General features: G+C 41.0%; 1 protein-coding gene across 12 annotated transcripts in view; it reads right to left on the reverse strand.

Moving 5' to 3' along the window:
- The window catches only part of mctp1b (multiple C2 domains, transmembrane 1b), a 30,315-nt gene extending 16,834 nt beyond the window's left edge, over window positions 1-13,481 (reverse strand). For 4 of the 12 annotated variants that reach the window (XM_055060662.1, XM_055060661.1, XM_055060660.1 and 1 more), the window contains exons 1-3: window positions 12,661-13,479; window positions 271-391; window positions 41-183 (exon numbers count right to left, since the gene is read on the reverse strand). In XM_055060662.1, the coding sequence (XP_054916637.1) occupies window positions 41-183; window positions 271-391; window positions 12,661-13,164 (768 nt within the window). In that variant the 5' untranslated portion in view covers window positions 13,165-13,479. Of the gene's footprint in view, window positions 1-40; window positions 184-270; window positions 392-461; window positions 589-7,704; window positions 8,004-9,036; window positions 10,409-12,660 lie in introns of those variants that run through there. The other 8 variants (XM_055060655.1, XM_055060654.1, XM_055060657.1 and 5 more) reach the window with 6 other exon arrangements.
- Window positions 13,482-14,213: the final 732 nt, after the last annotated feature.

Here is a 14,213-nt window from a genome sequence, read left to right on the forward strand (position 1 = left end):
CTCTTTCACCATCGATTTCAAAATGTTTTTTCATCTTTACCTTGACGTAGAGCGGTTCGCTCAGACTGTCCACGATGAGCGTGGTCTTCTCCTCCCACACCGGGTTGAGGTTTTTGTGGATGGTCTTGCTTCTGAACACCTCTTTACCAGCCAGCTTGAACTTGACGTAGGGATCGCTGGAGCCTGAGCAGATCAACCGTTAACACATCCACAGAGGCAAAAAAAAACAACAACAACAACTGTAGAAGAAAGACGTCCTAGAAGAAGCACCTCCTCGGTCTCGGATGGCGAGGTTGTGTCCTCGCTTCAGCTCGATCTCCAGCTTGTACATCCCAGGTTGTGGGGTTGCTGCCTCAGCGGGGCTCCCAGAGGAGCAGGACGCCCCCATGCCCTGTCAGGAGAGACGGACGCATTCGTTAGAGCCGCTGCTGCTGCGTGAACCGGCGTCGATGCAAACTCACCAACATTGTGAAGAGGAATGCCAGAGTCTTTCTGCAGGCGTTTGATCAGAGTTTTCTCTGTCTTTGCTGCTTTCATACTGACACCAACTAGAGTGTGAAACTCGACTTATCCCTCAGAGGACGGCCGACAGGAAATTACACGATTCAAGCTTCCTCCCAACCGACCGCACTGATGCTAGATGCAATGATGTTTCTTCCGTTTTTGTTTTTTTTTTACACACCCACCGTTTTCACATCAGCACCTTTGGATGAGGAAGTCTGCAGACAGGCTTCATGAAATGCATCCCTGACACTGATTTTATGCCTAATGTACATGATTCATGGCTGCACTGTTCATAGGACTTAATGGCTAAACTATTTCACAGCAGCACATACCTGATCCAACTGCATGGGAGGAAAATATAAAGGAATTAGGAAAGATGTTACAATGTTGTGCTACAAATATATGCTGCATTTCTTGCAAAGCCAGTGACATTTGCAATATATTGTATGTGCACTAAAAAGAAAGACTGTATATATATTGGGAATATGTGATATATTTGCATTACTGTATTAGATGGTGTCAGTCAGTTGGTGTCAAACTGTGTCCATATTAAAAACTGACGTAGGGCTGCAACTAGCAATTATTCTAGATTAATCTATCAGTATTCTGATGATTAATGGATGAATCAAATAAAAAATATTTAAGCCTTTTTTTATGCAATATTAGAAAGACATTGAAAGGTGCAAATAAATAAATAAAATCCTTATTGAAATAAGACAATAAACGTTTTATGGCCTAAAATATAACAGCAGATAACTACTTTAGCGAATACTCGATCATTTGTAGTAAATGATTAATCTTCAGATAATGAAACACGTCTAACATCAATATGTGGAAACACATGGTGCGGCCGAGCACAGTGTTTTCGGAGGAGCCCATTAATAATTGGAAATCAGAAGGTGATTAATAGGAGAATTTGTTTGTTTTTCTCCAGAACTTTGAGCAGGTGAAGTTAAACTATAACACATGAGGGGAATATATTTACAGACCAGGTGTTTTGTTGTTGTTTTTTAATGATCTTAAATTCAAAATGTAAATATTTTTTGTACAGTTTTGGCTTAATCACCGCTCTTTCAGAAAATATCCTTTTTTAAGTCTTTATACTCCAGTTGATGATCAGTTGACGGTTATTTATCACAATTAGTCGTTTCAGCACTAAGATGATGTTTATTTCCATCTTGTGGCCGTCAGTATGTGTCCCATAGTGAGTTCATCCCCCCCACAGCTCAGCATTAATTATTGAATGTTTGCAGTGTCTCCTCCTGACACCATGACAAATTCATAATTATTGCTAATGACTGGATGACAACTGGCAACAATGTTCTTTTTAAATCTGATTGCCATGATCCGAACAAAAGTAACCGTGTCGCCCCAAACCATGAACTTATAGTAAAATCTTCCTTTATCATTTCAAGAACGATCCACCCAAGATTAAATATTCAATACGTAACATTTTGAAACTGATATTTGATGCATATGATGGAGTATGAGAGCCAGGGTAAAAAAAATGAAAATGAATATTCAAGAAGTGAATCATAATGTTGTGAGAAAAAAAGTTGTACAAGAAAAAGTCATAATATTGTCAGAATGGAGTCATGATATTATGAGACCAGTCATTTAATAATTAAAGCAAAGTAAGCGCGTTGACGTCCATCTCTCCACGCTGCGCCTGAAATGCCAGGAAGCTGCTGAGAATCCTGCATCCTGTCAACACATTCACACACGTCCCTGCGAACGTCCGGATCGATGCCCATGACAGATGAGAGTCTGGAGTGTGAGAGCAGCAGATTGCTGCAGCGTTTAACCCGGATGGATCGCTGCAAACTGCAGGGGGTCGTTAAGGATTTCTGTTGCCTCGTGATCCAGGTGCTGCTTGACGGCCTGTGAGTTTTGGCCTCAGAAATGTTTGAAATACTCTAATCTGAAAAGCAAAGTGTGGATTTGTACAAACCAGAGGAAGCGTCTTCAACCTGTACAACCCAAAAACATTTTTACCCTCGGCTGAGTTTACAAACCTCCTTAGAGTCACAAATGTTACATGAGCTTTTGAAAAACAAAATTATAATTTCTGATCAAAATCAATCATAGGTAATGTGTTGTCATATTTAATAAACCACTCTATCAGTTAACCTTTTACAAAAAGAACATGGAGACATTTTCATCAATGAGATGTTAATATTTCTGGAAAAATATATATAAAAAAAAAACAGCTTTCAAAAAATGATCTAATTTGAAGTCATTTAATGTAATTATTTATTGTCTTGTTTACATCAAATACCACAAAATATTGTGATACAATTATAAGAGCATATCTTTTTTTTAAATCTGTGTTTTAATAATGGTTCTTTATCATTACATAGAGTAGCTGCAGTAATATGAATGAACTACGACTGAGGTGACCTTGATTTCCTACTAATCTGGCCTGTAAATGCAGCAGGTTGATCTAGTTTCTAATTAAGGGTAACAGGGTGAAACACTTAGTGCTGTGCAATATTTTGAAAGTCGTGAATCACTTTGGGGACGAGTGTTTTCTCTGAAGGTCTGCAGCTCCAGCAGAGCTCTCACAGCATCACAGTTCATAAAAAGTTTGATGCGTCATTCAAACGTGTTGAATCCATAATCCTTCTATAACATCACACACTGCAATTTCCCTCAAAACGGCACAGATGTTGCCGTTCCCAAGTCGGCGGGGCTTGTCACCCCAACGCCTGAATAAGATGCTGATGTCTCCTCTGATTGGCTGATGATGAGCAGCAGAAGTCTGAGTATGTCTCATGTAACTGTTTATATCTGTCACTGCCATGATTTCAATAAAGTATGATTTTAATCTCATTTCTTATTGAATGGAAAACATCACCACTGTGAAATTGTGTTTTTTTTTGGCCATCAGCAGAATGTAAACAAAGATTTGTGAACATTTATAATAGAAACTCAGACAGTGCTACCCGGAGAGCAGCAGCTACACTGACCCGTCTTTGCAACTTGCTGCACCGACTCTCAACGTCATCATCATCATCATCATGTCTGTCGGATTCTCACTTTGAGTCATGCGGACGCCAAAGCATGTTGGGAGCATCATGCTGCTGCACATGTTATTCAGCAAGTTGTTGCTAGGTAACCAAAGAGTGAGAGAGTTAGTTGATGCCACTGGAAAAACCTTGCTTAGCTGACCATGAGAGGTTAGGCAAAAGTGTTTCATCTGTCTACATCCCCCACAATGCTTTGAGGTTCTGGATCTCAGCTTGGTGAAACGATCAAAGTTCTATCTGATGTATTTCTATTCTAATCATGTTTTTATTGCAATAGGTGTCGTTATCGTTTTATGGTGCAGCCAGACATCCTTTTCCTTCCGCTTTACATCTGAGCTCTTTGTGTTAGTTCACTGCATAGAATCCCAACAAAGTGTTCAAGACAAAGAGAGAAATACTTTTACTTTCCTAATCTGACAGATCAGCTCTGTATGCAACACATAGCCTGACTTGCTCCAGTAATGAGGCAGCATCTGCAAGGAGAAGCAAGAACTGATACAAATCTGAGGTCAGACCACCCAGACAGCCAGGATCTGATAAAAACATGACGGAGCAGAAGTGCTGAGCAGAAGCCATGAGTGCAGCAAAGTATAAGTATCCATACTCTAAGATCAAAGCTGTTAGCAACAAGAGGTAGCATGAATTATTCACAGCTCCGCGGGGCTGAAGGTAACCAGGAGCCAGAAAGCAGAACAACCTGCTGCTGCGCCGCCGAAGACAGAGAAAACAAATGTCTTGTAACAGGTGAGAGGAATGACTGAGACTGATCTTTGCCACAAACATTAAAAACTAAATGTATCTCATATTCAGAGTCCAAACTGATTAACTCTTTACACAAACCTTTTCCTCAGTGAGGCTGGGACGAACTGGCTGTGCTTCCATTAACCATGAGATAGAAGAAATTAAAATACAAAAATAAACGAGGTTGGTTTTGTGTCTCTTGAATAATTTCCTGAGCCAGGCGTTAAGGTTCATTTCACAAACTGCAGCATGCCACAGGCTTTCTTAAAAGCAACCACAAACTTTTATGCAAATGACCATCTACTGCAAACAGGATGTGTCCTGTTTGCAACTTGCAAACAATATGATTTGTATTAATACATTTTTTGAGTTGACGTTATTTTGAGCTGACAGAGATACACTGTGCTCTCACCTCCACTCTGACTTGCTGGTGGCTCTAAAAACCAGTCTCTGTTTCACCAAAGTGATGACACCACCAGAGTTACGGTTCCGACCAGAGGTTTACAGATGCTGTATGAAAAGGCACATGCATCCTTCTTCACGCTGTCTGGCGTGAAATCATAATAAACTTGTCCTGTTTTAGATCAGATTATTGTCAATTGGACATGTATGTGCAGGAGTCTAAATTTGTAAATGCAAGTCAAGAAATGTAAAAAAAAAAAAAACATTAAGATTTGTGCCTGTCTTGTGTTTTCAAATTATGAATAGATGTAAAATCAGGGGTTTTATCAGTGAGAATAAAAGCTCACAAAGTACAAATTGTCACCTTCCTGTGTCATATTTTGCCAAAAGTGGGTGTTGTTTTTTGTTTTTTGTGTTTTTTTTTTGGGGGGGGGGGAGGTTGCCTAAATCATTTTATGGCAATAAAAAGTAACAGATTATTGATTTGGGCAAATAATTACTTATTTGAAGAAGGTGGTGAAATACAAATTACAAAGTTACATCTCTGCAACATTATTGACAGCAATCTTACCCCATAGATGGGCCAAAATTACTGGAGCAGCTTGTGGAAGGATATCCTAGTCACACAGTTTAAGGGCAATGATACCAAATAAAAAAGAGGAGTACTTAAGACTTTTGACTTTGAAGAAAGTAATATAAATTCCCTTTAAAAAAAACATTTTTCTTATTATTGTGGCATTTTCTATTAAACAAATAGAAAAAAAAATGGGAATCGTAAATGAACGAAAAGAGAAAAAGCACATTCTCATTTCACACCAGACTTTGTATAAAAAAAAATGCTTGTGTTTTGTTTTGTTTTTGTAGTATAAACCAGCAGTTGATCATATTTTTGCTAACAGAGCCTCATAGACAGGAGAAAGACAACAGATGAGTGCAGCCAGCAGAGCTGAAACGGCGACAGAACGAGGTAAGAAGTTTACATGACAAGACCGACTTGAAGTGCCAACGCTAACAAGCTGCTTAGTCAGAATTAACTGTGGCACTAAATCAGGAAGCAAAGCTGAGAATAGAGTTAGGCCAACCCAATCCCATCAGGCATTGTAATGAACGCCTATTTCAGGCTTCAGGATCAGTATAAAAGCCATTGTTTCAGTTTCATATTACTGATTATGATGTGGGAAATGAATCCAAGCTGAGTTTATAAATTAGAACTGATAAACACATGAGCTGTCTCCTATTAATATTGTAGTTTAAAGTCAACACAGATGATAAAATATAGACTAAAAACATGTTACAGGTTAAAGTTACAAAGTGATTTGAACTTTAGTGAGTAAAATAAGTGACTGTGTTGAAGCCAAAGTATAATCCTGGCTTCCACAGATGATCCATCGATCAGTTACAGTTTCTCCTGATCTCAACTCATTGTGTATTTAAAGGCTAGCTGAGCACATAATCAGCGTTCTGTTTACAGACGTAATAATGGATGCCATTATCTATACATTTGTTTTAAACACAAGGTTATAAGATGCATTAAACTAATCGAAAAAAAGATTAGAATTGTGAAGAATTGACAGAAACTTCTGTAGGGACGTCTGATTGGATGTGTAGTGGTGGGAATACAATATGATATGATGCACTTCACTGACACAAACAGCTTTTATCATTTCATAATTAGAATTTTCAGCCATTGATTACACCTGGATTTACCACGTCTGGCTTCTGCTGGTGCAGAATTGTGACTGATGTCTGACATCAATGACGTAAAGGACAGATAAAATGCCACATGACCGTTCAGACTACAACGTTCCACATACAAAGACAATGCTATCTGCTTTAATATCAGCTTCATAGAGACAAACAGCCCTATGACAGTGTTCTGTACATCTGAGCTCCCTGGTCAAAATGTGTTTCCCAGCTACAACGCTGACAATCTTAATGTCAGGGAGCAGGAACTCAAACAACTTGTTGGACTTTTGCTGTTGATGTTCAACCGGAGGTTCCTCGACCGTTTCGAAGGTTTTGTCAGTTTCTCTGGAAACAGCTCAACCTGCAACGTAGAAATTGAACAACACAATCCTCAAAGTCAAGTACGGAGTTAAAGACGCATTATGCATGGAAGCTGTTGTCAGAGCATAATAAGTCACAGAATGCCACAAAGGATGAAATACTAAAGAAGAATCACATGAAGGGCCTGACCAGTCTCGACACTCACAGATACTACAGCCATAGATAATATGGTCAATGACTTCAAACTCAATGGATGGATGGACAAAATTAAAACAATACATATTCAAAGCTATAAGATAAAAGATACAGATGCTGAATAGGGAAGCTTAGAATAAATTCAATAAGAAGAGTTGATGAAGATATGTAGAGTCTTCATTAAGATGGTTGAACCTTGTGGGCTCTTACAGGCAGTGATCAATACTGCAACTAATAGACTCTTTCTGCAGGAACCCTCAGAGCGGTTTAGATTTCCATCTTACACTTTTTTCTACATGGCCATTTAAAAAAAACACACTGAAGAAACGCAGAGTTATGTGACTTATACAGTTCCTTCTTTATAGGACACCTAGGTAGAGCAAATTTAAAAATGAAACAAAACATCTTTTGGGCTGCTAAACACTTATTTTTATTTCAAGTTCTTGTAAAAAAGCAGAATTGAAGGAGACATCAGAGGCCGTCTGGTCATGTGGCTTCAGGAGAAGTTCTTCAACTTGTGAAAATAAAAGCCTTAATGTTGAAAAATCTCAAAAGCAACTTTTAACACATCTGATCTGAACGCAGATATTTATTATTATTGAATGAAAAAAAAGAGATTTTAATTCTCACTGACATTGAATCCAGCTAAACGTTTCCTGGTCAAACAATCATATTGTCATCAAACTAAAATAACTGCCCAAGTCATTTTTTGACATACACTGGTTTCGTCTCCAGCAGAACTGGAACTTTAAGTGAAAATGTTTGTGTTGCTTTAGACCATCTCTTACGTTCCTTCACTTGCTGGAGCAAAAGGAAAAGAGCTCACCGACAGCAGGCGTTCACATGACGAGGCGAGGCAGTAAGGGTCATCTGAAGAGGCGCGGCGAAGAAACCTTTGGATTGCCAGACGGGGCTGTGCCACCGGGGTTTCGCTTAATAAAAGATCCAGGGTCAGGGATGACGCAACAGGATCCCTCACAAAAAACAACAAACCTCTTATAGTTGAAGACTGAGTTGAGAAATATACAAAAGCAGAGAAACTGAGAATGTCTCAAAGATAGCTCCTGAGGAGAAGGAACCAGGAGACCGAGTCAAGTTGCTGAATGAAAAAAAATAAATAATGGACAGAAGGACAGCAACGAGTCAGCCTGGTTGGCAGGATGATAATCCGTCCCCAGTGGATTAGGAGTAACTAGGAGTGCACTTCAGGGTATGACCAGAGAAAACAGGTTAGCGCCTCATCGGGTCATACAGGAGCAACAAGCAAAAGACAAAAGAAGTTTCTCTCCCCTGATACCATCTGCTCTTATAGACCAGACTGACCCACACATGAAACTATTATCTCAACAATAAGGCAGCAAAGACCAGAGAGTGACAATAAAACTGTTTACTGCTTCTTTTTACTAACTCTTTTATAACATGTCACTTCAGGATAGCAGTCATATAACAAAAGTGTGTTGTGTGTCACTAAATCAGACTGTTTGTTCAATGAGAGCATCAGTAAGGATCAGTATTAATAGTCTTCTTGAACAAACTGTTGTAAAATAGTAAAAATAAAAATCCCTTCAATACAAACAGCTTTGCGGGTTTTTGAAAGTCATTAATTGGAATACATCTTGACAAAGATTAATCACACTTTCATCATGATAAGAAATGTATTGTGATAAATGATAAACGATACGTTAACTGTTGGCCCAAAACCACTGAAAAAGACACAGAACCTGAAAAGTCTTGACTGGGCCAAGAAATATCTAACGACAGCTTTTCAAGGGTTTTATGAACTGATGAAATTAGTGACTTTTAATGGAGCAAATGGATAATATCATGGCTGGATTAGTCACAGATATGCATCTTGTATGAATTAATTAGTCTATTTTGGGGGGACATTCTTGCTGTTAAAATCAGTTACATTATCTACAACATTTGGTTTCAGATTTTGTGGTTCCCAAAGTTTCCAAAGAACCATATATTTGCATACCAAGAGTTAAACAGGAAGAAACAGACAAAGCAGAAGCAGTTAAACAAAACTGGCCAAGAGCATTCAGAGCTAGAAGCAGTAGCTGCTTTACTGATAGCCTGCTGGTGTTATTAAAGCTCAAAGAAGCAACAAGTTAACTACTAGCAGATTTCTATTATGTGCTTTAGCGTGAAGACAGACCTGGAGTCTCTCCAGCAGGGTGTCAGTGCCGTACGGATCCAGGCTGAGCCTTTCTGACATTCCTCAGGAAACGCTGACACTGTCCAGCTCCGCTGCAGGCAAACCTCTCACGTCCGTCGCAGCACTGTTACTAGGAATGTATATGTCTCACCTCAGTTTTTTACAACATGTGGCGTTGCAGAGAGGATTCATATTGTGGCATAGAGGGGTCAAAAGTTTTACAGAACATTACAAGAAAAATGTAAAAGTAGCTTTTCTCCAACATTTGCAGACCTCTGTGCGAAACTGGAGTCCGAAATCAAGTTTCGCAATCCCACTCTTCCCCACATCTTTAATTTGCCCCAGATGTGAGTCAGACTCCTGTTTACTACTCAGCTCCACTGAGAAGCAACCAGCATTCTCCAAACAGTCGCTTCAGAAAGGCTCCTTAAAAATTTCACCACGACTTTCACATGTTATGATTAGGCTGCATCTCAAGTCAGGCATGCTTCCAAAATGAACTTCCTCCAACTGACATGTTATTCCTTCAACCCTTCATCCCATCCATCCCTTTGTAGTGACATTATAATTATTTTATATCCTACATGTCCTCTGTTTTTATGATCTGCTTGTATCCCGTTCACTGGTTATAGGGCCTGGCAATCCGCCAATTTTATTCATAGGATTTTGTAGTTCAGAGTCCACTGCAGTTCACTCTACTATCACAGATAAGAAAATCCTCATCAATAAACCTGTGAATGTTACAGCAGTTGTGGGACTCATTCATGGTAATGATGAATCAGTAAATGTATATATGGACAGAGACAACAACCTCGATCTGGTCGAAACAAGGGAAATGGTCAACGATGAAATTCCTTGGTGTTCAGACATCTGGTGTCATCAACTGGTGCAGTGATTCCCCTAGTGGGGGCATACAGTCATTGCAGTGGGGGTCATGGTATGCATAAAAACACGAATGCTTGGACACTGCAAGCATAATCCACAGGTTTGTGATAGAGCTCCCACAAAAACTCAGAGCAGAAGATGAGGCATCTCCATATCTGCTTCCAAACCAACTTCCTTCCAAGCCAAAGAACAGAAAACATGAAGGATGTCTTTCCTTCAGCTTCACCTGCACAACCGTGAAACCAGTGTGTAGTCCGTCTTAAAGTGCTTGTCTGTAACACTTTGAAGCCTTACAAAATGAAACAAAACATCAGTTGACTATTTCAGTCAAAAACTTGCTAACTGCTGAGCTCAGCTTTCCTGGCAAATGCTCGACTCTGCTCCTATAAGGTCGGCCTCCACAGTGAGACAGCGTAAAAAACTGCACACGATCATGGAGAAATGAATACATCACTGTGCTATGAATACTGTTTGAACCATGACTGATCAAGCCAGTATCCCTGCAGGCTATTCCTCTGTCAAATAAGGTGGATGACAAGGTGGATGATATGTTCTCTGAACATATGGACACTAACAGTAACAAAGACTGTTTATTGATAACTTGTGTCAGACTCATAGATAGAGATGAGTTCTCCTTTCACTCCAAAGAGCTCTGTCAAAGCCTGGATTTTTTTCGGCCGACCAGACAGCGGTTCAGTTTGGAGGATTCTGTCCAGGGTCTTTAGTCAGGTGAGACCTGAAGTTCCCCGTGAAGCTGATGCACCTCAACGACGTGTTCCCAAAACTCAATGAGATGAATTTTCAGACTCAGAGCACAAACATATGTTTCCCACATCTGGCAGATAGAGTCACATCATCCATCAGAAAACTTAGGAAGTGGCAGCAATAAGTAAAGGATGGAAATATGGACAGATTCGAGAATCTGACATCATTCACTGACGCTGAACACGGCATGAAACAACACATCTCTCTCCAAATCATTTCCTGGGATTCCAAACCACCACCTGCTGACTTCAGCCGCTCAGAGAAGGAACAGCTTATTGATCCCACCTCTGATTCAACAAAGAGGCGGCAAAGACACTGGCTGCATTTTGGATTGAAACAGTGAAATATTACTCTCTGTTAGGGTAATAGCAGAGGGTAACTGGCCATATTTCTTTCTTTTGCTGGATCCTACCAATGTGAGCTAGATTTACTGCCAGCCAGAAGTAGAGCAAAGTTATACAGTGTGAAAAAAAGCTCAGAGTTACAGTCTCACAACTGCAACCGGGGTTTTGAGAAGATTCTGCAGCAAGAGGAAGGCTCACGCCAGTCACTGAAAAGATGTCAGGATTAAAGGTGGTATTTTTGCAAAACACACTTTCTTTTGTTTTTGTTTTTTGTTTGCTCTGAGGAGTTGTTCATATTGAGGGAGTTGTGCTAATTTTTGGAAAAATGTGTTTATTGTACTGTCGAAAGTAAAAAAAATAAAATAAAAGGTAGACTTGCTCGATCAGTAGCGACCCGATGTATGTATGTAACTGGGTAGATTTTAACAACCGATATTTATCTGCATCTTGCTGCCGTTTGTTCCTGGGAGGAAGTTGATTATGTGATATTTGTGTTGGTCATGTGACAGTGATGGTGATGCAGTGCAGGACTGTGGAGAGTTTCACGGAAACAGTCAGTGGTGTGTATTTTTTTGTTGTTATTGTTTTTGTTAAGATGTAGGAAAAGTAGTGAAATACATATAATATGAATAATAGCAGTATTAATATCATATTTTCACATCTGTGCATTGCTTAAAATAACAATTACCCTTAAAATTGTTACACTATGAAGGCTTGTTGTTTTGTTATTTAAAAGTGGTTATAGTTTATGTGTTAACATGTAATTTATTGCAGTTTGCCTTTTTCTTATTCTTCAGAGCAAAATGTTGAGGTGGGAAATGAACTGCAATGGAGTTTGAAAACAAAACATGTCTGACTGTGTCAGGCTGGAGGCTGTGTCTGGACCAGGGGGTGGGCAAGGATTTCCTTGGAAAACAGAAAAAGTTTGGGAACCACTGACCTGCTGACTTCAGGAAACTGAACCATATCCCAGCATCCTCAGAGGAAGGAGCTGAATCCTGACAGCGTCTCTGTCATCAGAGGATCTGCACAACACAACCACATGGCCGCCCTGCATCCTGGAAACACGCTGCTGAATTATGCATCTATGACTGCTATCATAATCCATCTGTCCGGAGCCTCATTGCGTTGTCTTCGTTTATCTACATTTAATGGTTTTTAACGCTGTTAAAAAGCATCCCAGAGAAATGCTGCCCGTTTGTTGTTTACAATGAAACCTCAGTAACTGACAGGATGGGAACACATTAAGATCTGAGGAACTGATTCTCATCAGATCTATTTACTGTTCTACTCAGACAGATGAATGAATGAATGAATGAATGAATGAATGAATGAATGAATGAATGAATGAATGAATGAATGAATGAAGTGAGTTTCTCATCAGTCTGAACACAGAATGCATCAAGAAACAACTGAATAAAGTTATTAGTGTCAAACTCCTAGTTGGAAACATCATGACTTTTCCTGCTGTGTTCATTTATTTCCACTCTACTTCATTTATACAAGTTTAGTTTTACTCTGTTTTTTCCAGAAAACATGCTGGCACCCAGCCATTCACACTAAACGTCATTCAGTAAAACTTCGAGTAGAATCAGGTAAATGACCCTCACCGGTCCCCGTGCGGACTCACCTCCTGCTCATGCTTCCTCTCCTGGCGGCTTTCCACCGCCGCCGCCTGCGTCGCGGCCGCGTCGCTCCCGCGGCTGCCGCCCGGAGGCTCCGTCAGCCTCTCCAGGCTCGCGGAGCCCAACGAGGAGCTCTTGTGGTGGGACTGAACCAGCTGAGCCACCGTGGATTTGCTCGCGCCGGCGGACTTGCGCTTGACGGACGCGTGGAGCTTCTCCCGGCCGGGCAGGGCGCTGCTCCCGGGGGGTTTGCCGCAGAGCGGGGCGTCCTGCGGATTCACGTCCGTCACCTCAGCGGAGAAGAGCAGGTCGGGCTGCGAGGAGGAGATGACCCGGTCCAGAGCGACGCGCTCCTTCCGCTTAGTCCTCTTGAACATCCACAGGCTCCTCCTGCTCTGCTCGTCCGGCTCTCGGCCGCCCAGCTTGGGGCTGAGAAGCGGCTTCGCTTTGGCTTGAAACTGTTTCCACATCGAGCTGCTCTCATTCTCGCCCGCTTCACTCCCCTCCATCCTCCGCCGCTGCTGCTCTGCCGACTTACGCAACCAGCAGTAATAAAATAAATTAAAAAAATGCCCGCACTACACCGAGAGCGACCCGCTGAAAAACGCATGTGCAGCTGGCTGCCGCGGTCCAGTCTGTCCACAGAACCGCTTCCATCTGATCCCGGTCAGGTCTGGTTCCGCTGCCTCACAGCTGCAGCCAGGCGCTGCAGCCAGGCGCTGCAAGCCGCTTCACCCCATTCAGACAGAACAGCCTGAAACCAGACATCAAAATGACATGTTGTCAAATACCGTCATCAAAATCACCAAGCACGTCAAACAGATCAGTCAGTGTCCAGCTATTGATCACAATCAGCTCGAACCAACAGGCCTTGATTCAAAGATGCTCAGTGTTTCAGCATCTTTACAGTTTTCTGGATGTTTGTCCAGATTTATTGTGCATGGACTGAATGAAGGATTCTAGGAACCTGTCAAGTATGACAGTGAAAGGGGCCGTGTTATGTCAGAATAGACATGATAAAATAGCTTTACGTGATATTATGATGTAAAACCAGGTATCAAGACATCAACATCATACCTGCAGTGTTGCCCTGACTCTTTCATGCATGTTTGAGAAATCCTTTAATCTCCCATGGCAGCCAGTCAGCTCTGCCTGAGAGGTTCATCTATGAGTATTTTTAATGTTTATGGATCATTTTGGAAGTTTTTTTTTTCACCCTCCATACAGGGAGCGCGGCGCCCTGGCGCCCCCTATGGGCCAGCCGCTCAGTTGATAAAGCAGTTTCAGAAATGCAAACTTCAGCAATTTGACAGAACTGATCAGCTGTCATTGTCAGTGAGGTTTTATCAATCAGAGAATGTTTCACACTTTTTTAGACTTTAGGGTGATTTAAACATAGTTTCACGGTGTATAAACGCTGTGAAAGGTCACCGTTAGCCCCAGCTTGACTCTCATTTCTTATTATTTGAAATCGCAAAAGCAAATTTCGGGCAATGGGATTTTTTATGTCTCAGTATTGTGACTGAGAAGTACTGCTGAAAACACCGTGAAAGTTTCA

This window comes from Poeciliopsis prolifica, unplaced genomic scaffold, assembly GCF_027474105.1.
Source record: "Poeciliopsis prolifica strain line A6 unplaced genomic scaffold, Auburn_PproV2 SCAFFOLD061, whole genome shotgun sequence".
NCBI classification, from domain to species: domain Eukaryota; kingdom Metazoa; phylum Chordata; class Actinopteri; order Cyprinodontiformes; family Poeciliidae; genus Poeciliopsis; species Poeciliopsis prolifica.